This window comes from Leuresthes tenuis, unplaced genomic scaffold (assembly GCF_036924035.1).
Source record: "Leuresthes tenuis unplaced genomic scaffold, fLeuTen1.0.hap1 SCAF_20, whole genome shotgun sequence".
Lineage (NCBI taxonomy): Eukaryota > Metazoa > Chordata > Actinopteri > Atheriniformes > Atherinopsidae > Leuresthes > Leuresthes tenuis.
In genome coordinates, this window is record NW_027325374.1 from 14,991,840 (window position 1) to 15,018,601 (window position 26,762).

Below are 26,762 nucleotides of genomic sequence, written 5' to 3' on the forward strand. Positions count from 1 at the left end.
GGATGCACGAAAATCTGAGTTACACTTTCGTAAGGGAGCTGTAGATGGGCCTCGCTTCCATCACTCTAAAACAGAGTGGTGCATATAGTTTGTAGGCCACATGTTGTGTGGCATTTGAATATCAACAACGGTTGCCTTTTCACTTCAGTCCTATCGGTAAGATTAAGTTCAGTAGGTTGTAACAGTGGCTGGGGGCGGACACAGCAGGACTCTCCTCTGCTGTCCTGCGGTAACATTGTTGTGGAACGACGTCACAGCTCGAAAATGAAGGCGCAGAGGCAGCCATTACTGGAGCTTCTCTAATTATTTTATTCCAAATAAATACTCGCGAAAAACCCCATGGCAAGAGCTACAAGTCAGCTGGTAAGTGTTGCAACTTAAACAAGAATAACAGTTCGAAGCCGGTGCTTAAAAATGTAGGGCACAAAAGATGTGTGATAATAAGTAGTTATGCGAGGCCTTCGTTTCAAGAGCAATGCTAGCCGGAAAATATCGTTTAACGTTGCGATTTACTAGCAATGTTAGCATACCAATGTTGGCTAACACAACACCCAGTATTTCTAAGGTTAGTCGGGGTTGTCCGGCATCTGACGCGGTTTGTGATCAAAGGATTTTCAATTACATCTGTAACCATGAAGCAGCTATGAATGCTATTTTTTAAAACTAATTTTAAAGCATTTATGACCATTTTCTGCTAGTCAGTAACTGTTGACTAATGTTAGCCCGGGGTTCGCGCTTTCGACCGATGCTCCTACTTGCTCACAAGCTAATGTTAGCTTAACTGCGTTCCACCTTTTTAGAAGATAGTTTTGGAAGGATAACATCGTGTTGTTCGAGCGTCAACTTTCAAATTCAGATGATAACACCAGCGCACAAACTTGGGACCAGAATAAGAGACGCTAACGTATAATATCATACGGTTTTGAAGTTTGTTGTTACCTAGTTGCTAACCATAGCTAATTGGCTGGCTGTTAGCGTTAAGTTTGGTAGTTGCTGTCAGCGATGGCCGGCATTATTTGTTAAGGTAGCAGGAGCTAATGTTAGCTTGTTAGCAGATTTTGGTTAGCAAAGAAAGTTCGCACAGGCCAGTTGTTACCCAAGTGCTCGGCGTTAGGATAGTGATGTATGGGATTTGTCTAACAACCATTACATGGTCGACTTAATGCTAATGAGGCAGTAATAAATACTGGACAGTTGGCAACCATAGAGTCAAGTCCAGAATAGTCAGCTAAATGGCCACACCTTGGTTTTGAATGAAAAGAAGCTAGGGCAGCTAAACTAATCAACGTTAACAACACTACAAGCTGAACAACACTTCTTGTTATTTTAGTTTCATAAGTTAGAAACATTTGGCATGGTATACAACAGAGAAATCGCGAGAAGACTCTATCAATCGGTGTCCTGTCGTTTGACTCTTCATGACACTTGGCAAGTTTCACCTTTTTTTTTATGAGCATTTGCGCAGATTTATTCTTTACGTTCAAATGTAACGAATAAAGTGCCACTGTTGTAAGCTCCGCTGTCACATGAAAGCGGCAACTTTGACATAGTTTTGTTTTACAAATTGAACACAGAAGGGTGGGACTACCAGCCCCTTAGGCAGCTTCTTCAATAGTTGCTTGTCTTTGTCAACGTTGGACTTTGCCCTTCAAGTAGTTTCGCATGAAATCGTACATTCAGTTCATAGGGTCCCACAAGCGTGTTAACAACAGGAAGTTTAATTCTGCAGACTTTGAATGTAGGTCTTCTGTGTGTGTTGATTTTTTTTTCTTTTTTCTAGTTTCAAAGGTGTTTTCTGAAAGGAGGTTGGGTGGTTACTACTTCTACATTACACTCCTTCATTATGTAGTGTTCACTGCCATTTTACAGAGAGATAATGTAAATGAGGATATATTAACATTTACATTTTCTTTTAGTAAAACCAGCAGAATGATTTGATTGTATTTGCTAAATTACTGTTTTCTCACGGATATTTCTTCGAAGGCCTGGCTTGAATGAAAGTTGAAAGTACCGCACAGCAAAGCATTACATTGGCCATTAATGAACGTTCTTTATAAAAACTGGAAACGCATTATCCATTTATAACTGTATCTTTATAATTACATGGTTGCTAGATATGTCGGTCACAAACCTACCAGCAAAACTCTTATGGTCACGGTAAAAGTAAGAAGCGTGCATTCCTTCTAGTACTCTTCAATAAAGTGTTTACAACATTTTGAAATTTTTAAGGTTATGTTCATTCTTATTTATCAGGTAAATATTCTATGTGAACCACTTGGCTTGTATTTTGGGTATAAAAAAAACCCAGAAATTTAACATAGCTGCATCATGCTGACAGAGATATATTCTCATTGGTCTTTCTTGTTCCAGTATGATGTTGTGCCCATTCAGCCCAACGTTGCCATCTGTTCCTGCTCACATCCATCAATGTTAAGAAACCACCCTGACTCCTGCTCGCCACTTGCTATCCCGGGCGCAAGCAGCAGTCGCTGCCCCGCTATGGAGGGCTCAGCCTCAGAGGCTTGTGCTGGTAGCAGCCAGGGCTCAGATGTCCGTACACAACCAGCCGTCCAGGCCCCTCAGCCACGCAAGAAGAAGCCAGAAGACTTCAAGTTTGGCAAAATACTGGGAGAGGGCTCCTTCTCGACGGTATATAACTTGCATTCCTCTAGTAGAGTAGATGTTATTACATGCTAGCGTTTTTCAAAATGAATGCACTTAGATGAGTCACCCTTAGTTCATTTAAGGTGAAGTGGCAAATTAACCCAAAGAATGTTTAGATGTTTTCCCCCATCAGCCAAGCTGGTAACATGCAACATTATCTTTTATTCTGTTTCTTTATCCTAAGGTCGTCCTGGCAAGAGAACAGGTCACAGGGAAAGAATATGCAAGTAAGTAATATTACAACAGCTTTTGGCTAATCCAGTAAATTATACTTTAGAATCGAGATGAGAAAGTTCTCTTGTATTTCTTCAACTTAAATTGTTCTTTCTCCCAACCAGTTAAGATTTTAGAAAAGCGCCACATTATGAAGGAGAATAAAGTCCAGTACGTGAGAAGAGAAAGGGATTTGATGTCAAGTTTAGATCATCCATTCTTTGTCAAGCTCTACTTCACATTTCAAGACGACGAGAAGTTGTGTATCCTTTTAACGGGTTGTCAAATATGTTGCGCAATAGCTTCTCAGGTGTTTCTTTTGTGTGTGTGTGTGTGTTCCTAAAGTTTTCCTTAATTGACTTTTCATAGATTTTGGTCTCAGCTATGCTAAGAATGGCGAGCTCCTGAAATACATTCGCAAAATCGGTTCATTTGATGAGAACTGTACACGGTTCTACTCTGCTGAAATTGTTTGCGCTCTAGAACACTTACACAGTAAGGGGATTATACACAGGTAAGAGGTTGCTCTTTTGTTCTCTCACTTTTTTTCCAATTAATTTTTTGGCCAGTATTATGTGTTGTTTTTTTTGTTTTGTTTTTTTCTCATAAATGATTTGTATTTTTCCTTTCAGAGATCTGAAACCAGAAAATATTCTTTTGAGTGAAGACATGCACATCCAGATAACAGATTTTGGAACGGCAAAGCAGTTACCATCAGACAGTAAACAAGGTATAACCACAGTCTTGATTTTTACTTTTGCTCTTTAATGAACATACTAATGTTATTAGTTTAATTGAGTTGAATCTTTAGGGATTCAAGTAACCAACCTGCAGGACCAACTGTACATTTCAGACTTCTGTGTTTGCAGCGATCTAAAATGGTTTGGCCTAGAGTCTAAATTCTTTTGTCAGCTCAGTTTGCAAATTCATAAGTCCATCCAAACCAATTTCAACATTTTGTCAGAAAATGCTGGACAAATCATCATTAGCAGAGTAGGGTAATTCAGGTAGTTATTAAAAGGGGGAAATGAGTGTGAATAAGTATAGAGGGACCACACATTTACTTTCGGGTTTGACCTGGAAAACTTCTAACCCAAATATCACCAGTTACATCAGCGCAATTTCAGAATCGGGCTGTAATGACACAAAAGGTATTATCTTATACCTTGTTTGAAAAATATCACTGGTATTTAAAAATCCATTTACTGCCTAGCCCTTCTCCATCCTTAAAGGCGAACTCCGGTATTTTTAAACCTAGACCTTATTTCTGGCATGAAATACGTTTATCTACTCAGAACAGGTTGGCGAAAGTCGGCGTCCTTTGGAAGCTTTTTAGAAAACTTGCGATCGGTGTGTATCCATATAACTGAGTGAACGGGGCTTAGACGATGCAGCCTTTAAATAAGGCATCTGTCTTTATTTCATCAATACTTTAAGAAGAATGAATGAACGAACGCGTACTATTGCTCTGTTAGCATATAGCTACGGTTATGTGGCTAACATAACATAGGAGAGCTAACGGAGGGAATTCTACACACACCTCTTCTGGGACCACTTCATCGACACGCATGGCTGCAGCACAGCTCATTCACTCCAGTAAGAACGTCCATCTTACTCAAAGTCGTCGTTCACGTTGTCAAAAATTTGATAAACGTATTTCATGCCAGAAATAAGGTCTAGGTTTAAAAATACCAGAGTTCCCCTTTAAGGAAAAGACACTCTAAATCAGTTAATTTGATTTGACTCTTCTCTTCTTCTTTTTTTTAAAAACTTTTCTTAAATGTACTTTGTCTTTAATTAACAATCTGAGATGAGGTTGAAGTAAGACAGGATTTGGCCCGCAAGCTAGCATTTGAATATGCCTGATCTATAGACTCGGTCAATCTTGCATTACTAATAAAATTTGAACGTGTTGATGTTGTTAGAATTTACAAACCACTTAGTCTTTATAAAGAGAGATCATAAACTCAGAAACATGTTGATATTGACAGACGCTTTTTGATCACTTAAAGCCAATTAAAGTTTCCGTTATGATGTTGTGCGAAAGGGCTTACTGTTGACCGGGTGCAAGCCTGAAATATGTAAATGCATGCACTGAATATGCCCACAACACATGCATGCACCTTGATCAGTCTGCCATTATTTAAAAAAAGAAAAAGGCACACCAGACAAGAACAACAATCAGTGGAATGAATCACCATTACCCACACGTCTGAGTACAAGGAATTTAAACTGACTGAATGCCCAGCTAAGCCACTTGTGTGTCGGTGGTGTCCCACTTGACTGTCATGAATTTGCCCTTGGAGTGCACATAAAAAAAGTATGCTGCATTTTCAATACTTGGGGCACCATGAATGCAAACGATTGATATACGGTCATGACTACAGTCTATAAAGTGAAGTGTGTTGGCTTATCAGAACAGCTTCTAACCATTTAAATTTTTTCTGAATTTAGAAAAAAAAAATCCTTTGCATCCTCGAGAGCAAAAGATGTTTAAATCTCTTCAACTGATCTTACTGCAGCTTATGGTATCATCTTTATTTTGAAGTCTTAATTTAGAAGATACTTAACTTTACGTGTTCCTTGCTAGCTGTTGCATGTTTTGAACAGTGTTAAGATTCTTCATATGAGTCATATGAGTTTTTTTTGTTTGTTTGTTCGGTTTTATCACTTCAATTTTGGGAATCCCCATCCCTACAGAAAGTGTATTTCTGTAGCACTTTTGAAATAACCTCACTTTACCAGGGTGCTGTACAAGTTAGGCTAACATAATCAACAGTTACTGAATCAGCAATAAATATGAGAAAAAAAACCAGGAATAAAACAGAAAAAAATCAAATGAAACTGTTCCTGAATGATAAAAGAAGATGTTTTCCTTTGTCACATCTGTTTTTCACCTTTTTTTTGCATGTTTTTCCAGCCAGGGCAAACTCCTTCGTTGGAACTGCGCAGTACGTGTCTCCGGAGCTACTAACAGAGAAATCCGCCTGCAAGAGGTAAGGTGTTTTTTTTACTTATGGTTTCTTAGGTTATTTTTAAAAAAAAATTATGTAAATGTATAATTTTCCTGTTTTTTTTTTTTTTTGTTTTTAAAGTTCTGACTTGTGGGCCTTGGGATGTATTATCTATCAGCTGGTGGCTGGTTTACCACCATTCAGAGCTGGGTAAGTTCGAATGGGATGTTGCCATCACAGTACAGTTGAATTTGCTAAACAGCATTCTTTTTAAATTGACATTTTAAATGTTATTTGAAGTGTAAGAAGTGCCAATGTTAATATATACGCTGCCCTTACAGTCTCTTTTCTTTTCTGTTGGTGTGTTTCATGTATTGTAGAAACGAGTATCTAATATTCCAGAAGATAATAAAGCTGGAGTATGAATTCCCGGAGAAATTCTTCCCCAAAGCCAAGGATCTTGTTGAACAGCTGTTGGTGGGTCATCACATGTTGAGATATTTTAGCATATAGTTCAGCATTTATTAAATAAGATCCATGTAGGATTGCTGGGTTAGAGTGAGGTGATATTCTGGCAAATTAACATGTTTTTTTTTTTTGTTTTTTTTTTTTTTAAATCAGTCATTGGATCCATCCAAGCGGATTGGATGTGAAGAGATGGGAGGCTACGACCCTTTGAAACAGCACCCCTTCTTCGACACCATTTCCTGGAGTGACCTGCACCTACAAACCCCCCCGAAGCTCAAGCCCTTCCTGCCAGCTATGTCTGAAGATGATGAGGATTGCTATGGAAACGTACGATTTCTTCTTCTTTTTGTTTACGTATACATGTTAAGGATGAGAGATGCAATCTTGTTGAAACACACGAAATTGAAACCAACCATCCCTGTGCCTTTTCTTACATCGCCCGTCTCATTAGTACGATGACCTCCTGAGCCAGTTCAGCAACATGCAGGTGGCCCAGTCCAGTTCATCACACTCCCTATCACCACACGATTCTACACCCCCCCAGCGATCCAGCAGCAACATTGAACAGTACATCCACGACCTGGACAGCAACTCCTTCGAGCTGGACCTACAGTTCACTGAAGAAGAAAAGCAGTTATTGCTGGACAAACAAACTACTGGGAACCCTTGGTAAATTCAGCCTGTGTCAGCTTGTAAAAAAAAAAATGTTGTTCATTGTAATTTTTATAATCGGGACCATTCTTAGAAAAAGTTTAGCTTATGTAACAAATGAACTGAGCTTTGTTCTACAGTTCTGTTTTGTAAGTAAGTATTTGTTTAGATACTCTTCCATATGTGATGAAAGTAAATGAACTGTTTGGAGGGAAAGACCGAGCGTGTTGGTCATCTACTACTGTTGGTTATTTACACAGGCACTCATTTGTGGAGAATAACCTGATTCTGAAAATGGGCCCAGTGGATAAACGCAAGGTGTGTGAATTTTTTGGCCTTATCTTTCATTCAGCTTTTGTTGACAATATGTGTAATGTTGTAATAAGATCTATTCATGCATCTATTATGTGAGCTTGTGGTTCTCAGTATAAGCTGGTTGTGCCTGAATGTGAGAAAGAATAATTACTCTGACTGCCAGTTGTGGTGTGGAGGTTTTCCCTGGCCTCATTGCCCCCTCTGTTGGTGAACTAATGTCTCGGGACGTGTGCGTTCCATTTCAGGGTCTGTTTGCTCGTCGGAGACAGCTGCTTCTCACTGAAGGACCACACCTCTACTACGTGGATCCTGTCAACAGGGTCCTGAAAGGGGAGATTCCTTGGTCCTTCGAGCTGCGCCCAGAGGCTAAGAACTTTAAAACCTTCTTTGTTCACACGGTAAATGACATTTGATTAATCCCTTCTGTTTAGCAAATATTCCTGCATGTTGATACTTGTCCACTGAATGAACTCTCTTGGCACGTGTAGTTTTCTCTTTTTCATTTCCTTTTATGTTCGCAGCCTAACCGGACATACTATTTGATGGACCCCAGTGGAAATGCAGACAGATGGTGCAAGAAGATCCAGGAAGTGTGGAGAAAGATCTATCAAAGGCACCAAAACCCTGGCCTATAGGAGCACAATTCATTCTGTGCCCACTCCTAATTTTTTTGGTCTTTTTTTTTTTTTGTTTGTTTTTTTGTTTTTGTCTTTTTTAGCTCTGAGGCCAATCACTGAGCAGAGTAACACCCTCTTTAGTGCCCTTCATCACCGCAATGTAAACAAACTCTTAGAGACGCTGGCATCTAGACCTTGTTGTTTTCCTGAGTAGAACCATGGGGGAAAGTACAACTTTGGATTCAGGGTTGCTTTGCTTGTTCTTTGTGCTCTCTGTGAGGCTTCTGTTGCATTTTTCCATGTATGGATGATAAGACTTCCACCATGCACATCTGCTTTTTGTACATTCTGCGGGGCGGGTGGGGGGGTGGGCAAGCTTGTCTTGTAGAGTAATACAAGCTTGGGTACTGCTAGGACTATCTCATATGCAAGGACTGGTTTCCTGCTTCTACGATAATACAAAATCTTGCTCTTGTGAACCAGAGCCTGTCAAGATATCTTAATTAAATCATATCCTAATCCTACATCGTATGTACAAGCTGTTGTAAAACCAAACTTTTAGCGCATATACTTCATAGATGTAACAGAAACCGTAAACTGATTCAGTCTCATGCTTTTAGCCAACTCAAATCCTATATATATATTTTTGTCAGAGCCTAAATGTTCCCAAGGTATTTGAGTTGTTTTTTTGTTGTTTGTTTTTTTTTTTTTCAGTCTCCTGGTACTTGCTTATTGCAGTCCAATTAAGGTCTCTGTGTTAACAAAGCAGAGTGCTGGTCTGCAGTGAGATATGGATCTGAACCAGTCTGTAAGTGTAAGCCTTCCATAGCTGTTACTGAGGATGTTTTTTGCTAACAGAGGGTGGGTAAACATGCCACTAGCTTGTACTTCTTAATCATAACTTGCTTATCTTTCCTGCATGGCCAGTTTTTGTAGCTCAGCCTTGTCCGCTTCTCTCTTAGGGCACTGGAGATATAGTTTATTTGAGTTTTAAGGTGGGTATCTTTGACTGCATTGGCAACCATTGCAAATATTATTGGATGATTTGGTTGTTTTGTACCATTCACTGGCTTTGTGGTGTGAATTCTTCAACTTCTTTCTTCTTTTTTTTCCCTTTCTTTTCTTTTTTTTTTTTTTTCTTTGGTGGAATAGTCGGCTCATCTTCAGTACGTCCTATTGAAAATAAAAAAAAAAAAATCTTATGTGCTGACCACCCCATGCTGAACAGAGAACCTCCATCAACAGAGATACATATACATACTATCATTCTTGGAAGCAATCGCAGAAATAGCTGTCGTCCCTGGATAAGACGGCGAACTGCCTCACGGGGCCTAATGGTCCATATTTTTTTTCCTTTTTCCAATTCTGATGTATGGCCCAACAGAAATTAAAGCTTTTTTCTTTTTTTTTTTCTTTTAAGCAATATGTATTATCATAATGCTTTTAATTTTTGACATAGTACCTTAAGGTCCTTTTTAAAGGCCCTCTTCCTTCAGATGAGTCTGTGTGTGCAGTGTGTGACTGGAGTATAGCTGAATAGGACCCTGGGGCCCAGCTCTCAATGTGGTTGGATGTCAGTTAAAGCAAAGTTTCCCAACACTGCTCTTCAAGGCACTTAGCCCTGCGTGTTTTCCACGCGTCGTTTGCTCCAGCACACCTGACTTTAAATAAATGGGTCAGCCAAGCTCAGCAGAAGGAGCTGATGAAGACCCATTTCTTTTAAATCGGGCGTGCAGGAGCAGGGAAACATGGAAAACGTGCAGGGCTGCGTGCCTCGAGAATCAGGGTTGCGAAATGTCGTGTTAAAGGACATCCATCTGATCCAAATGACCGATGAAATTGCTGTATCTGTCTATAAAGTTGAGGGAACGCCACAAAGGCGTTTTCTCCCAAATAGATAAATTGTCTGAATCAAGTCGATGGCAGTCGGTTACATTGTGTATGGAATACTCTACCTGGCTTGTAACTGACTAGAACTGTGATGTACAGATGATGTATTATTAAATCTGAAGCAAGTAATGCAATGATATTAGGATACAGTTTTTGTATTTTTATTCTTGTATAAGGTTATTGATGGCTATTGTTTAGCCTATAGTTCATTCTGTGTTATTTAAATTCTAATATATGAATCATATTTGGATTGAAGTCATGTTCAGGGGCCATGTTGTGTATGTATTGAGATGTAAAGCCTTTGAATGTGAATAATTATTGTAAACTATAATATTTTACAGCTTTTTTTCTTACTATATCATACATTTTCTATTTGCTCAGTGATTTAATCATATTCTGATAATTTAATGAATCTGTTCATTCTCTCTCTGATTATTTGTGCGCTAGGTCAGTAGATGTTGAATGATGAATTTTCCACTTAATGCTTGGTAGTCCAGTAATTAAAGCATGTAGGGGTTTAGGCATTCAAATGAAAGCCTCGTGTCCTGTCGTCTGTTAACAATCTCAGTCACGGCAACAAACGGCGTCCAGTGGCGATGACATCTCACTTTTTTTTTTTTTTTTTGCAGCATGTAAATAAAGTGCCGGCTCATTATCAGCGCCTCTGAGTTGTGTTAGTTTGTTTAATACATGTGATGTGAAAGAGTTGGTCTAAATATTCATCACAAAGTAAGTCTGTCACCGTTGCTCCGAGGATGTCAGTCATTCATTTTATTCGCTGCAACTCTCACAGGCTCTAGGTATCAAGAGATATTATTCTCCATGTTGAAACGTCAGGAGATCAAGGTGGGGAGGGCTGCTTATTCAGTGCAATAATTCATGCGGGTGTCTTTTAGTACTGGTGGAGTGGGTTGGTAGGAGTGGCCGGGGCAGCCTACTTTGCATGAGTTGTAGACTCCTAGTCAGTGGCTGCAGCTTCGATATTTCCTGTCAGCCTCACGAGTAGACAGAGCCGAGGCGAGGGCGGAGGAGCCGAGGAGAGGGATGGCAGAGAACAGCTCCGAGACAAGCGGCTCCGTTCACCGGAGATGTTTGGCCCATTCTCCCGGCGAGAGAAACAGTTCAGCTGGTGTCGGGGCATCCAAATGGATACGGTTAAATGTCGGGGGGACGTACTTTTTAACAACAAGACAGACGCTGTGTCGGGATCCCAAATCATTTCTGTATAGACTGAGCCAAGCTGACCCCGAGCTCGACTCCGACAAGGTAATTGCTAAGCTAGTTGAGCTAGACAGCGATGTAGTCAAGTTGATTAAGTTCAGTTTACGCTGAATATGCTGACATTTATTTAGGACATTAAGTCTCAGTTGGAATGACTTAAAATATGACATTGTGCCCATTTTTTTCCGGATGTCGAATCGAGAGAATAACTCTTCCAAATTCTTACCGCTAACTCAAAATTTGTAGCTAGCCAGCATTAGCCCGATAGCTAGCTAGATTCCGACGGTCACCACATGACATGATGTTGCTGCTAGCTTTCCCGCGTATGTCTTTCATTACTTTTTAGAAATATATTTTTTAGTTTACAAACTAAAAGATCCTGCTTTTTAATGAACATGTCATTCTAAACGGAGTATTCAAAGAAGCAGTGGGTTCTGGCTTTTCCAGAAGTGAAATGTGATTTAGCCACAGTCACAGTTGGAAACTTTCCTCCATCTGAGGCCGTTGCATGGCATTGCACTCATCGAGGTGTCAAATGTCAATTAGTAACAGTATACAGCAACCTAAATTTTGCCTTAAACAAACAAAGAAAAAAGCAAACGATGGAAAATAAGAAAAAATATTATTTAGTCATATTTAAAACGTGCATAACATAATCTGTGTAAAGGTTTAAGTGTGACTGTGGATTGTATTGGAGTTTCTCGGATTTTTAATGTTGCATCATTCCACTAATCTTTGCAAGTCCATTAAATACAGAAAGACATTACCCCACTATACAATTGGACTATTGCCCGATCAGCTGTTTTGAGTTTAGTCTGTTACTTGGCTCTGTGCTCTGCAGAAGTCAGCTTCTTTGCTGTCAGTAAATTCCCCCGAATGAGTGCACAAGACATTGTGAGGTGCTGCTGACAACTGAGAGCTCAGGATGGAGTCACTCAGCCCCCTGAGTGACTCCAAATGCTCCTGAAGCAGGCTTCTCACTGTTTGTCCATCTGCTCATTCAAACAGCAGACTATGTGTGCTCAAAGGTCCCATAGCACTGTACCACACAATGCGGTGCTGTCTGTTCACAGTACATTGTCCTTTGTTTTTCACCGTCCATTTTACTGCCCTATTATTCATTGTTTTTTTTTGTTTTTTTATCCAGTTGCACATTCTGCTCTTCCCTCCTGGCCTCCTTTATGCTAAGCTGAGACCACAGCTCATCTCGTATTTTCATGCAAATATCTTAATCTCCGAGTAATCGGCTTGCTTTTTTGTCAGTTTATCCTCCATGAGCAACGGATGAGTCCATCTCAATCCCTTGTCTTAAGAGTACATCACACTCTAAAGGTAGGATAAGATAGCTCCCACAATCCGGCCGGTTATTGCTGCATATTTTATCACCCGCCTCTCTGTTTCAGACTGTATTCGTAGACATGATTTCATCCTATTTGCAGCCAAGCACCATGCATGCTGAATAGCATCGCAGCCAGAGTGACAGATCGGCGAAGAAGTTTTCATTTTTATTATTTATTCATTTATTTTGGCAGCATTGTGCCACCTAGCCAAAGAAGTGAGTAGTTTATGTCTCAGTCACGCAGGCTGACGTGCTTCAGCAGGGCTCTTGACGAGAGCTGCATTATTCATGTTGTTGACTGGAGCTTGTTTTGCACTTTGGGGTAGACCAGGGGAGAGAGTGGAGGAAGTGCTGTCACATGCACAGCCATAACAGCTGATAATCTGCTATTCAGAAGTCTTGTTGTTAAATGGGTAAAGCGAGAATTGACAAAAGCCACTCACTGCCGTCAAATGGAGTCATCGTGGGGTAACCTCAGTGAGCAGCTACTGCGTTGGCAGATCCCTGCTCTCAAACTACTCGGCTCAGCACCACTCAAGCAGAGACGCGGCTCTCTCGCTTTAAGAGCTGCATCAATTTTTCAAGAGGCCCATCACAAAGGAGTCTTGTTCCCTCACCATCTTTTCATATTCATATCCATTTGCTGCCTGAGGAAGTTCTCTCTGTGGCATGTGTGAGAGAAATACAGCTGCATTTAATGCCATATTGGGGTTGTACGTCATGCCCAGCCATGCTAAATATTTAAGAGTGGTACCGTCTCCTCCTGCAATGTCTTTGCACAGTAAGTGCTCAGCAGGAAACTGCTGAGTGCCACTGACAAATCGGGTGTCACTGAAGTCTTATTTGATCACTTACTACTCTAAAGCAATTTGATTAAGTAAGTTAAAGCATATGCATGTGACCGTTATGGCCTTTATGTGCCTTTCGCCACGTTTGGTTTAAAAGGAGCGTTTCATTCTGTAGCAGAAATGCTTCTCAATCCTAAATTGTTCTGTAAAACGGCAGTGGTGTTAGGGACTAAAAAAACAACAACAACAGTATAACGACAAAGCTTCTCGGAACCTTGGTGATAGTTTAGCAGTCACGTTCAATTTTCATTGCCAAATACTTCGAAACCCAACATAGTTTTGCATACTATCCCTGATGCAGTGTGTGTATTATTTAAAAGATGAGGGCCTGTTCGACTATGCCATTACTGCTTGTACTCCAGAGGGACTGCTCGTTCCTTCTCTACAAAGATCAGACTTCCACTTGGCTAAGTAGCCACAGTCATGTGACTCCGATAGTTTACTGCAACATCTTTAAGCTGCTTCTGCAGGGGGCTTGTGCTCCACTATGACTTGTGAGGGCACAGCAGCTTCTGATCATATCTTCACTGTTTTTATTATTGACCTCACTTGGACTGGCTCCACATGACAGGGTTTAATTGTTTTTCTCTCTTTTTTTTCCCTCTCATTTGTTAATCATCATTAACCATCCAGTATTGTTACTATGAATCCATATGAACTTTAGCTAGAAATGCCTCCTGCAGCTCATGAACTCACAGATAGACCCATGCTACATTTTTAAGCACACCCTTCATTTTTGTTGAATAAAGAATCGACTTTGAACGCTAATGCGTCTGCAGAAAGACTGAGTGGACATGGTGTGGTCGAAGGGTGGGTCGACGTGGTATTTCCTGTGGGAGGATATGTATTGTGCGTTGTAAGAGAATGATAAGGTTCATACACAGCACTTCCCTCTGCTGTGAAGCTCACCCTTCTGATTGACTTGTTTACAAAAAATTTGAAGTCGTCGGTGTCGGCTCTGCTTTGATGGCGCTTCATTTTTATGTGCATGTAATGCTTTGGAAATATTTTTGAAAGCCCAAATTATAAAACACCATGTGCAGCCTCACTTTGACCAAACAGACACATTTCTGCCAGTTGTCATCAGTGTCGATGAGGTCAGTGTATTTGTTACCATCTGGTCCTTTTGGTTTAAGCTTTTTTTTTTTTTTTTTTTTCTTTCCCGCCTCCGTTTTTGCCCGTGTGCAGTACATCCCAGCAACAGCATCCTCCCACTCCCCCACTGTCTCCACCCCTCTTATTTGTTGCCCACTGTTCCCCAGTCTGGGCCCCCAGAGAGAGCCTTTTGTTTTTGATTAAAAACACTGTCCTCTTTGTGTACACGGGCCTGTATGGAAACCCCAGTAATATTTCTCTATCTGAAGTGGGCCACGGTCACCCCAATTAAGCCCCCCATAGATGTGTGATCCCAGAAAACGTACTGAACTTAGGGCTTTGTGCTGTAACTAACTAACTTCTTATTCTTGCCAAGTTAACATGGGTGCAGGGTACATGTTCAGTACTTTAAAGTTTTTCTTCAATGGGAGTAGACAAATGTATTTTTGTTTAATGCTACTGGGGTTTTTTTATTTTTATTTTTAAATCTCTTGGCACCTTCTGATTTCCCCATTGTTCAATACAGTCATCAAGTAACTGTGCACATATGTGCAAACATTAAAAAATGTTTTTAACTGGGTTAGCATAGGCACTTCCAGCATCTCAACAAAAGGGAAATTGGTGCGTATTCTAATATTAAACCAAGAAGAAAGTTATCCACACTTTGTGGTGGCAAATTGGTTGCCAAAAATTGCGTAATCTGACATCATTGCAGGTTGAAACTAATGTCAGTAAGACTCGTCAGTACAAGCGTGTTGACTCGTCAAACAAAGTCACTCCATGGTAATGTCATTTTCACCTGTGCTTTTCCACATCGCAGCAGAAACAAAAGGTCTGCAGATGGGATTCAAGCACCAGTAGTGCTGCGGTGCTTTAATAGACTCGGGTTTACAGCGGCGTGACATGTTTCGCGTTCAAGTTAACAGTGCATCAAAGGTAAAGCATCACAAGAGAGTTTGGCAACTATTTTGCTCTTTGGCGCCCCCTACAGTTGTGCGATGCAATGCTGCAGTTATGGGGGAGAAAACACTGCACATTCATAGCTGTACACATTCATTTGTTGCCAGGCTTTAGTGGCTGACAAACGCCTCCAGAAGCCACAATATAGCTCAAGAGACTTGGTGGAGTAATGTTACAGGACCTAACAAAACTTTATTTGTAATACACTTGGCTTTCTCTCATGTTTTTTAAGGTTTTGAATGTGGTATATGTGCAAAATCAATACAAGTCCTTTTGTGTGCGAAATTGGCCAAAACTGACCAAACATTTTACTTCAGTTGGCTAACTGAAGCTTCATCTATAAGGCGGAGATGATACTGATCACAGATACTGAGGTCTGTTTCAACCACTGGTGAATAGCATAGCACGGATTAGTTTGTTGCTATTGTAATGTTGTATATTTTTCCCCATTAGTCATGTTAAAGAGCAATAAAGTAAATGGCTGGAGAATATAAGCATGTTTTATTACAGGAATTAGCCACAGTCTCGATCTCCTGATTAACAGCCGACACGGAGCAGAGGGAGAAATGATCCAGTTCGTATTCTTTTCATTAAGTAGCGATAATGAACGATGGCATCGGGGAAGCTAACTCTGCGTCTGTCTGTGTTCCTGCTTTGCTCTGTGCTGTCTCCAGCTGTAAAATCCTTTCTTTTCTCTGTTTTTTTGCACTACTCTTCTTTATGTGAAAGTTGCTTGACATGAGAGAGACAGAGTCAGGACTCAAACGCAGCCTCTGTACATGTGGCGTCAACTCAATCAGTTGACCTCCGAGTAAAAACCCAATTTAGTGTTCATTCATGTCCTGTGTCTCTCCGGTAGACTTAATCTCTTCTTACTTACTTCCTCCCACTGCATTGTCAGTTTTCTTTGCATCACTTTCAATACTCTACCTTAGTGACTATTCAAAAGATATGAACACATTTTTCTATCCCATTAATGTAAGAGCATGGCGTGCATTACATGTGCCACTATGAATGAACAAAATGAATAATGATTCAGTGGGAATTAGGACGTCATTTCAGAACAGTTGTACATTGTTTTCAGGTTCAGCTTCAAAATTGACTCTGCATTTTTGTATAATTCTTTCCTGAGGCCACAAATGGCCATTTGCTTTAAAGCTTAAGAGTAACTTAAGTAAAAGGATTAGAATAGTTTAGTAGGCTTGACCTTGTCTGTGTCCTCGACACAGACCCACCTGTACTTGTGCTTAAACTCCATTGACTATGCAAGTGTAAGAAACTGACACAGGGCATTGTGACCAGAATAGAGCCCCTCTGGGCTCCGGTGGAATATTTTTGCTACGGAAAAGGGGTCAATCAGCCAAGGGGGCTTAAAGATTCATTACAAAAGAGAATGTGCTGGGACGTTTTCTCATTATTGGAAAGATTAATGGGTTTTGACATAAATTCATCTCCGGACGATGGAGCCAACTATGAATATACACGTGGCTGTTAGCGAGGGTTTAGCTTTGAGTCATGGCCTGGAAGCTTGACCAATATTATGCAAATTATTTCACGAGTTACATCACCTGTCAAAGATTTCTGAGTTTGCTGCTCAAGCCAAATACTCAAGTGAGACTCTATAGCATCCTGCAGCATTTTAGGATTAGTACAAAATTTGCTTAAGCTTCCTCAGTGTGGAGTATTTTGCAAAATGTCACATTATGTTAAACAAATAGAAGGAAAATGGTGCCAGTTAGCTGTGCAAACTGTTTTTTGGGCTGACTGTGTAACAGAACAGATTAAGCTAATTGTAGATTGTAAGCCAAGGTGCTTTCTCCCGGTTCCCTCAGTGGAGTTGGCCCGCTGTTCCAAATCCTTTTCTGTTCTGCTCTAATTGTTTTAGCCTGCTCTTACCCCACGAGAGACAGACAGTCTAATCACAGCACAGAAATAGGGAAATACCCAGTGGTTGTGAAGAAATCGGGATGAAAGCCAAAGCCGGTGGGAATACTGAAGTGATATCCCACAGCAGTCGTATGTGTGGCTCTGTGTGCGCATGTCTTCTCAGGTTCTGTCGGGATTATTAGGACAGGAGCTGACCTCGAAACTCTCATCTCTGGAGTTTTATGCATTAATGCACAGTGGGGGCTGTTTTCTGCCCAGATTAGGTTTTGATTAAGGTAGAAACCTGCTCATCGTTGGATTTGTTTTGGGGTTATTATTTATTTATTTTTTTTATTTTAAAATTTTTATATATAAGGGTCAATTCCATCCTAAGAAATTATTTCATCTCAGATCCTAGAAATACAGAAATAGGACCTTTTCTCTGTGTGTTTAATCCAAAGCCATCGTTTCTTATGTCTGAAAACTATCACTGAATACAATGTTTCTGTTCTTCTTGTTAGGATGAAACTGGTGCCTATCTCATAGACAGAGACCCCACGTACTTCGGGCCAGTGCTTAACTACTTGAGGCATGGAAAACTGGTGCTCAACAGGGACTTGGCAGAGGAAGGTAATGCCTCTGTGAAACTGAATGAAGACATTTTAAAGAAAACGACTGATTTGGTTGTTACAAATGTCGCTACTATTACATCTTTTGTGTCTTTTCTGCCGCAGAGCAGAATGACTTAAAAGCACAAACGACAACATTTCAGGTTGTTCTATATATTTTTGACACTTTTTCCCCTCCAAATGAAAGCAGAGAGTTGCAGCAGGTAGATGTACACATTCAACGCTGATGAGACCATTAGCTGGTTGCAACCTCATAACCACACCTCAGTTTTAACACGTGCAGTGTACTGCTCATGATGTATTCTACTCAAGCATCTGTGCAAATGTCAAAATAGTGATGAGTTTGTTTTAGCAGACATCCAAAATCTTAAAATAATCCGTAGCAGAATATGTCTGCCTGAAAATGTTTCTCATTTCCTGTTTTAGGTGTGTTAGAGGAAGCCGAATTCTACAACATCACTTCGTTAATAAAACTCATCAAGGACAAGATCAGGGAACGCGACTGCAAAACATCACAGGTACATGCATCTCTAAGTTCCCATGTGTGTTAACCCGTTAGAACGGGATGCAACATTAGGAGGACCAACACAAAGTTTGCTTGACACAGCGTTGTGTGTCTCTTTCCGTCCCGTTTTGCACATGTGTTCATCACCTTTTTCAGGTTCCAGTGAAGCATGTGTATCGGGTGCTGCAGTGCCAGGAGGAGGAGCTGACGCAAATGGTGTCCACCATGTCTGACGGCTGGAAGTTTGAACAGGTAAATCTCTCCCCGCAGGGTCACAGCAGCAGTCTTCCTGTCATGTGCTTCACCCACCCTGCTATGCTCACATTGACCCAGAAAAAAAAAATCTAATCCTCAATATTGGAAATGGATTAACAAGCCAAACAGCAACTCGCATCTTTCTCAATGTCCGCATACATGATCCGGGCATGCCTTCTGTGCTCTGATTGGTCGTTACAGCTTGTCAGTATAGGTTACGGGCGGGCCCACCAGTCAGAGTTTCTGCTGATTGTGTCAAGGGAGGTGAAGGGAGAGGAGTCTGCTTTGCCAAACAACAGCGGAGAGGTGTGTCCCACAGATTTCTGTCCACGGGCTGGTCACTGCATGGTCCCCATGTTGTCCATACACACACCCCGTTGGCCATTGTTTGTCCCAAGTAGACACACAGCTGTTGATTATTATTTTTGAGCCGATTCCTTTCAGTGTCCATTTGTACCGCTTGCTCACTAGTGAAGCAAAGAGAACCTGACACCTTTTGTTCTTGTCTGTGATTTTTCTTTCATTATTATTTGAATTCATACTGCATTCACACTCTGTCGGCAGCTTTCCCTGTTTTGCTTTGATGCAAAGAAGCCACATGGTTATTTTGTGGGGCTGTAATGTATATCGCTGGTTGTTTAAAGGTGACGTGTTGTTTGTCTTGGCTGCAGTTTGTTGCTTAAGTGACGCAGCCACTTCTTTTGAGCGACTAGTTTGTGTAAAGCTGAGACATGCGAGGTAGAGCTTTATTATTGGGATGAAAAACCACGCGTTTGGCTGTTAAGTGTGTATCATACGTGAATGAATGTAACATGGGATCAGTGATTCTCCCATCAGAGTTGAAATCCCACTAATCTCCTTATGCAGGTCAGATGGGAAAACTCTGAGAATCACTTCTGATGCAGAGCCTAAAGCTCAACTCTCTACACGAGAGTCCTCTGGAGAGAAGAGCTTTAATGACTTGCTTCTGTTTTTAAAAACTGTAATGGACGACGTGTCGTTAAACTACATTTTCTGGCAAGTTTTTGGGTTTCCAACAGGTTGAGTCATTTGCAGTGTGGCGAATAGTAACTACTTGAGATTATTTGGTCGCTTTTGCTGTTTTTGCCCAGTGTTGGAGTCTGCTGAACAACAACATCTCTGGCAGCGGTGGCTAATTAGCCGGTGCATGTCTGAACATGCACACCCGGGTGCAAAAGGTACACATAGTTGGCAGAACACACACACACACACTTGATATTCAAGTGGAAAAGCAAATATTCAGGGACGCAAACTTCCTTTTTTGTTTCTTGAGTTTCTCATGATATGCACGTTCAATAGTTTTCTTATTTTAGTGACGTCTTGAAGCACAATAGAGGCTAGCATCGTGTTTGTTTTTTGTTTTTTTTTTATTTTTATTTAACTTGAAGATGACATTTATAGGACTGTTGGCTTTTGTCACATCATCCCTTATCCCGTTGGACACTCTGTGATCTAACATGGAGAAGCAAAGCTTAACCGGCTCTCCTTGGCGGTGGGTTTCATTAATGCCGTTAAATGCATGTCACGCTAATAGCTCTACATATGGCATCATGCTAATACTTTGTCCCATTTTGAGTGATGGAGCTTGAAAGAATTATATGAACTGTTGGCTAGAAACGAGGTTTCTTTGTGGTTTTGCAGGAGCTGCTACAGTTTTCAAACCATCAGTTGCACTTATTCACTTGAAACCAAGCCAGGTCACATCAAGTGAAAAATCCCCATTTCTCATACATTTTCAGCATGTTTGTTTGGGCTCCACTTCCTGCACTTTTATTGTTTCTGTGAATGTCTGCTCATCCTCGTTTTTTAATTTATTTATTATTATTTAAAGTATCCTCATGCTTTTCCTGCTTATTTTCTTCACCTTGTTTTGTGAACTCATTTTATTCCTGTGTGACTGCTTCCAGAACCCTTTTCTGTTGTTGTATAATCTCAGTGAATGTTTTACATTTGGATTACCTGCAGGTCCCCAAAATACTCGTTGATTTTTATTTGTTTTTGAGGAATTGAAATGACCTAAACCCAGCATGTTTCAATGTATTCTGAGCTTTTTAAAAATGGTTCTGAGCCTTGTGCACAGCCATCTTTCCTGTTTACATGCTAACTGGCTTTAATGGTCTTGTTGTATCATAATTGTACAACCATGCCATTGCAGGGTAAATCTGACCATGCATGAGCATCACCACTGCCTATCTCAAATTGATACCCATAGTTATCTATGTGGTAAAGGCAATAAAGTTAGATTTTCAATCCCTACAGCAAACGTCAAAGAGCTCACACTCGGATTGCTTTAATTGGCGGAACTTTCTCAAAGTAAAGTTGTCAATCCCTGCTTGCACTCTATGCTTCTTATTTGGCTTTCACTCCCTTTCTAAACATAAGGTTTCCCCCGAGTTTAGTCCATTTTTGCCCATATTTCTTCAGTTTTAAGACCAACCTTTCCTTTTATGCTCTGCTCTTCTTTCTCTCTCTAGCTGGTCAGCATTGGCTCCTCTTACAACTACGGAAATGAAGACCAAGCCGAGTTCCTGTGTGTGGTCTCCAAGGAGCTGCACAATCAATCATACGGGACCAACAGTGAGCCCAGTGAGAAGGCAAAGGTAGGTCTGTGGAAGGGCTGCTTGGAAAAACCTGTGCCAGATGCTTAAAAGTGGGTTACATTTGAAAAGGTGCCACCAGGAGCTTGACAAAAAGCGCCTTAAGTTTAATCACAACAAATCCCTTTGAAGAAGCACATAGTGATCATTTGGCCCTTCATCTAAAAAGAAGAAAAACGGAACAGCCTGAAGTAAAAAAATATATTTCTTCATAGGTTTAACTGCTGTCCTGTGTAGGGTCAGACATTATTTAGTTGATGCAAGTGTCTGTTTGGTGTCACGTTAAATTTGACCCAGAGTCTGAACCGTGTAATCCACGCCAGCAGCATTAAGCGAGGGCAGGTCGACTGATTAGTGGAACATTGACAGGCTCTGGCGCTTTCTTGAAGGTTTTGGGAGGGATACAGATGGCACGCTCTGAGGAATTGACACTCTCATCAGCTTGTCTGCATTAAATGCCCACTCACTGAAAGACGGCGACACATGAAGGACATTGTTAAATCTGGATTTGTTTATCTGATTTTATTAAAGGGATCAAAGCAACCATATATATTTATTATTTTCGTTGTATATAGTTTTATTTATTTGTCCAGGGACACCATATTCTAACATGGTCCTTGGTTATGACTTTATACTGTGCATTATTGAACACGTTTGCAACGTAGCTACGTGCTATTTATTGACCATAAATGACCACACATAAAAACCGTAACAACACTGGAACTGAGGCTTACAGAAAAGGTGTCCTTAGATATTAGTTTTTGTGGTTTGTACCCTTTGACTCTTGTGTTGTCACCCTTTGAACGTAACCTGTTAGTTTTCCTCTCATCTCATTTTCCTGTCCGACTTTTGACGTCTTCATTCCTTTCCACTCTTTTCCAACACGCCTTTCTTGTCTTCTGTGCTCTCTGCATGCTGCATGTTGCTCAGAGCGAGGACGAAGAGACGGATTATGAAATGAATGAGTCTGATTAGGTTGATATTATTATTATTTTTATTTTTTTTTACACACTGGTGAGCGCTCAACTGCTCGTAGTCCCTCTTAGTTTGTCCCCTTTTCCACTTCCTCTGATGCATTCAACCTTCATGAAAAAGCTTTCCCATTTGTTTTCAAAGACCACAGGAGCAGACATAAGATACTTAAACCAATTTAAAGTCTCAGGATCCAGGCTGGAAATCTGCTCTGGTCTACAGAGTCTTGAAGCCAAAGCTCCAAAGGCCAGATGACTCATGCTGAGACCGGATACTTAGCTGCAGGTGAAGCTCTCTTTGAAAGCAGATGGGAAGAGCTCCATTAGTTTCAGACGCTCATAATTATCGACATGCTTGCAGCCTTGGTTAATGGAAGGCATGCTGAATCGTAAGCTGCTGCATTGTGATTCATTCTCTGTGAGCCACACTGACAGTGAACGGGAATATAACAGACAACCTTTGCTATTTCATGATCAATGGTAGTGATGGGTTGCAGTGTTGCTTCGGTGTGTCTGATAACTGACTCATAAGGCCAGGTTTTGTTTGTTTTTTTTGCCTATTGCCTACTACATTTTTAGACGATGGGATTCCTCTACACATGATTGATAATCTGCCCCTTAAACTTAGATGTTTTTACTTGTTTTTCTCATTTAGCTTTTTACATTTCTGAAAACGGAACTCATTAACATACCACGATAAGAGATAAAGTCATGATACCATCACATCTCTTAATTCAACACTTAATGCGTCGTGTACTGTCAGAAATGAATATTTACAGGTATGGATTTATGATTTGAACTTGATAAAACAGCAAAGGTTGGCATTGATGTTGCTGTCGTGTTGCTCAACGATCTTCACAAAAAAAAAGAAGTTTGCTCTGACTCTTGAAATGGTGGCGTACTGAGCAGTGACTGACCAGCAGCATGTCTTTGTATTACCAAGGCCGCCCCTGCTAGAAAAGGTCCCCTAGTTTTACTGCTAACAATAGAATTTTTTATTTTTTTAACAGAACTCCTAATAAAAGAGCGTTTGACTGCTCTGGTTCATTAAAGCTTTTCCTCCAGCCTGCTCAGTTTTGCTTCAACCACGGCGCGGTGTTAAGGTCTAGTGCTCTGGGCTGAGACTCCTGAGTAAATGCCGCAGCTACGGTGCAGACTCCAGTGAGACAGTACGATGCTCCTGTTAAGTGTGTCATTTTTAATTTTTCCCCTTCTGGCTTTGCAGATTCTTCAGGAGCGGGGTTCCCGGATGTGAGAAGGCCTCAGTATTACGAGCTCCAGGTGTTATGACGCAAACATATCATCTTTGTGGAAGACCGCTCAGCACAATGGAGATTTAAAGGGGGAAGAGTGGGTGGGGTGGGGTGCGTTTTCTTTAGTTTTCCCCTTTTTGCCGTTGTTTTTATTTCTTGATGTAAATAAGTCTTGTTTACTGACAATTTGTGCCTGTACATTTAAACTGGACCTTTTTTGAATTAGGGGAATTTTTATTTTTCCGCTCCTGTCTATTTTGAAAGTAAGGAATTGTAATCTACAGATGTTTTATGCTATAAAAATGTGGCCATAATCATCTAAGGCCAATAATTCACTCAGGGTCATCTAATGAGTTAATTCGTATCTTTCAGCTCAAGGGTTCAGAAAAGGGATCAGTACGGTCTTCATAACTCAAAGTATCGAACACAAAAAGTCATTGCTTTGAGATGTTAAGAAGGGAATAGTGCATTTATATGTTCTGGCGAGTAAATATGAGATCCAAAAAAACCCCACCGATTTATTTTTTTTTTTTTTTAAATGTTTGTCCAAAGATTTCAAATACTTGTGATTTCACAGATTTGTGATCATGAGGATTCCCACTAAATAACACACGTTGTTAGATAAATGTGAGGAGTCATTTGAATTTCATAATTTTGTTATTTATCTTCCACCCCCCACCCCCGAAGTAAATATTGACGGTCTTAAAAGAACCACCGAGCTCGGAGGAAAACTTAACAAAAGTGTCATGGCGGTAAAACTGTTTTTATGTGATTAGAAAAGTCGTTGCGACGACCCTAACTTATTCTTTAACCTGGACTGAGACGTTTGGAATGCAGAAATATGTTTAGAATAGAAATGCTTAAAAGTACGTCACCTGGATGCTAAATGATCCAGATGTTTCTGTGTTCTGTGGGATAATGAAACTGCAGATGTGACGAGCTGAAATGGGTCTCGTGAGCAAGTGTCCAAAAATGACAGAAGACACCCCCCCCCCCCCCCCCCCATCCCTTCCAAAAAAAAAAAACATCCTCAAGACAATGGCAACTCTTTTTTTTCCCTTCTCTCCAGTGACATCAGACTTATCATAAATGTGTTTATTTAGCATGCTTGAGGGAACATCTTGTCTTTTTTTTTTGTTTAGTTTATTTTTTATTTTTAAGGGGAGGTTATTTGTAGATGTTTGCGGACTGGAACTGTTTGAAGTCGGTGGTGAAGGACTTTGTTCATATCACGAGGATTTTGTTTTTCATGTAAATAATCCAAATTCGACGTGGATATTTAAACTCTTAAGATAAAAAAAAAACAACAAAAAACTGCACGTTTTGTACACTGTATAGAGAACGCAACTTCAATTGGAAGTTGTTTATACTGGATCTTTGGAAAATGAGCAAATCTTGACAATGTTGACTTCTGTTTTGCATTGTTTGTACAGGTCTGGAGAGATTTTCTGACTTTTGGGTTGCAACAGCTGATGCAGAATACGGTGTCTTTCTCTTAGAACATGCCTGGAACATGTTTTGATAACCAGTAACGAAGCTATACTTTGCTGGCTATGAAGTTGACTGTTACATTTTGGAAACTTTTTTTTTTTGTCTTTCTCTCAGCGAGATGGAGTCTTTGCATTTTGAATTCTTGATTTCATACACATTACAAGCACTACAGTGTAGGACACTGCTCACAGGCTGTAATGTCATTGATGTAAATATTGCATTTTGAAACACTTTTTTTTTTTTTTTAATAGAAAATTGTTTTCAGGTTTGATGCGTGGTTTTGATATGTTGGATATTTCATTCACAATTAATCATTTAGTGTTGCCTTTTTTTTTTTCCTCCCAGTGACCAAAATCCAATGTCTTATGTGTATTGTACACATTGATCTCAGCGTCAGGGACAAGTAAACGTTTCTTAATGCTGGCACACTTTGTACATAAAGACTTGTTAATGACACACAAACCTCCATTTACTCACATGCGCACGTATACACGTGACTAAAAACGTTTTTTTTTTCGGTTTTTATATTGTTGGGAAAGCGAGTATGGATGCATGTTTTTTTTTCTGTTTTTGGTTTGTTTTTTTAAATAAATGTATACAAACACATATAAACACAAACACACAAGGGCTTTTAAAGTGCAAAATTCAAGATCTGCAAAGAGGTTCAATCAAAGTAGACTGGATTTCCTGCCAGAGCTAGGCTATGTTTACATTTGCTATAGTATTCTGAAGCCTTCCAATTATGCACTGTCTTGCACTCCCTCACACGTTAACCTTAGTCTGACTTGTGTGACTGCACCAATGGCAACTAGCACTCCCCAGATAATCACTCTGACATGCCCACTTGTGTTGAGATACTCCATCCATTTCTAACTGCCGATGCTTGAGCGTTTCAGACAATCTGGTTTTTCACCCCTCATCTTATTGCAGATATGCTCATGGAACTTAATCCTTGCTGACTCTGAGCTAAGGTTTACTTGTATCTCTGTTATTTTTCAAGTGTTTCTGTGTTTGATTTTTTTTTTTTTTTGCTTGGCTCAGTTGCAACCTCCTGATAGTTTCTGCTCTGAGGTATTAAACCGCTTTAGCAGCTCTCATTACATTTAATGCTCTTCTCAAACAGGTCGACTGGTCGAGTGTCTGACGTTATCATTCATCTGATGGACAAACTTGCTAAATCTGTAGCCTAATATTTTTAAGTGCCCAGTCTGGTTTGCATTCAAGTCACTAACCACAGACCACTGTAATGCATGAACTGATGAACACGACATGTAATCAGAGGGAATGAATGTGTCATTTTTCCTCAAACCAACAGTTACAACAATAAATATTGGTTTCATATCGCTACATACATCACTTCTATATGATCTTATGCAATGTTTAAAATGTACAAACTAAGTACGAGGGTTAAGGGATAGATCTATATGGTCTTGCATAAGTAAACCCAATAAAAATGTTGTCATTCACTACCTGTCTTTGTACATTTATTTCTCCAACCTTTTAATTTGGTTATAGCATAATTGGTGGGTTGCTTCAAAAAAGTTATTAGTACATCATGCTGGGTGCCCTTGTTTAATAAGGAGAGTCGGCACTACGGACAAGAACTTTAGTAAACAGCGACCTCTTGTGTCATTTCCTCGAAATTTCTCCCAGCGGCTTAGTAGTCCCAAAAAAATCGCCTGTTTTAAAATCGGTCAGTTAATTTTATTTAATTTTTTTCCCTTCTTTTTTGTATCGTGTTTAACATACAACGGACTGTGATCTGTGTTTAAAAAATACACGGCTTACTAATATCTTTCGTAACTGTGCACGTAACGTCAATGAATTCAGAACCAACAGTCGTTTGGGTTAACTGTCTGCGCAAAGATGTTATATAAGAAGAGATAGAAATCCAACTGTGATTTTTGTGACACCATGCGCCCCACCAGAGCATCAAACT

General features: G+C 40.2%; 2 protein-coding genes across 3 annotated transcripts; both read left to right on the forward strand.

Annotated features, from left to right (window-relative positions):
• The first annotated feature begins 187 nt into the window (after positions 1 to 187).
• pdpk1b (3-phosphoinositide dependent protein kinase 1b) lies at positions 188 to 10,307 on the forward strand. Its single transcript, XM_072372832.1, has 14 exons — positions 188 to 363; positions 2,371 to 2,649; positions 2,849 to 2,891; positions 3,003 to 3,140; positions 3,247 to 3,391; positions 3,510 to 3,607; positions 5,798 to 5,873; positions 5,973 to 6,041; positions 6,212 to 6,308; positions 6,453 to 6,626; positions 6,751 to 6,968; positions 7,211 to 7,268; positions 7,511 to 7,663; positions 7,787 to 10,307. The coding sequence occupies exons 1-14, from the start codon at positions 340 to 342 to the stop codon at positions 7,898 to 7,900; spliced, it is 1,686 nt and encodes a 561-aa protein (XP_072228933.1). The 5' UTR covers positions 188 to 339; the 3' UTR covers positions 7,901 to 10,307.
• Positions 10,308 to 10,702: 395 nt separating this feature from the next.
• Positions 10,703 to 26,289, forward strand: kctd5b (potassium channel tetramerization domain containing 5b). 2 transcript variants are annotated; one of them, XM_072373005.1, is made up of 6 exons: positions 10,718 to 11,038; positions 17,623 to 17,731; positions 18,157 to 18,248; positions 18,392 to 18,487; positions 20,986 to 21,111; positions 23,305 to 26,289. In XM_072373005.1, the coding sequence occupies exons 1-6, from the start codon at positions 10,817 to 10,819 to the stop codon at positions 23,332 to 23,334; spliced, it is 675 nt and encodes a 224-aa protein (XP_072229106.1). In that variant the 5' UTR covers positions 10,718 to 10,816; the 3' UTR covers positions 23,335 to 26,289. The 2 variants fall into 2 exon arrangements, with proteins under 2 accessions (XP_072229105.1, XP_072229106.1); XM_072373004.1 differs by lacking the exons at positions 20,986 to 21,111; positions 23,305 to 26,289 and adding an exon at positions 18,692 to 18,934 and having other exon boundaries at positions 10,703 to 11,038.
• The last annotated feature ends 473 nt before the right edge of the window (positions 26,290 to 26,762 follow it).

What these genes read in the sequence shown, in the direction of transcription:
- pdpk1b (XM_072372832.1), top strand. Translation starts at nt 340, where the DNA reads ATGGCAAGAGCTACAAGTCAGCTG. An exon ending in CACAGGGAAAGAATATGCAA is followed by an intron (nt 2,892 to 3,002) that starts GTAAGTAATATT and finishes TCTCCCAACCAG; the next exon opens with TTAAGATTTTAGAAAAGCGC. An exon ending in CAAACTACTGGGAACCCTTG is followed by an intron (nt 6,969 to 7,210) that starts GTAAATTCAGCC and finishes TTATTTACACAG; the next exon opens with GCACTCATTTGTGGAGAATA.
- kctd5b (XM_072373004.1), top strand. Translation starts at nt 10,817, where the DNA reads ATGGCAGAGAACAGCTCCGAGACAAGCGGCTCCGTTCACCGGAGATGT. An exon ending in GCGACTGCAAAACATCACAG is followed by an intron (nt 18,249 to 18,391) that starts GTACATGCATCT and finishes CACCTTTTTCAG; the next exon opens with GTTCCAGTGAAGCATGTGTA. An exon ending in ACGGCTGGAAGTTTGAACAG is followed by an intron (nt 18,488 to 18,691) that starts GTAAATCTCTCC and finishes TGGTCGTTACAG; the next exon opens with CTTGTCAGTATAGGTTACGG.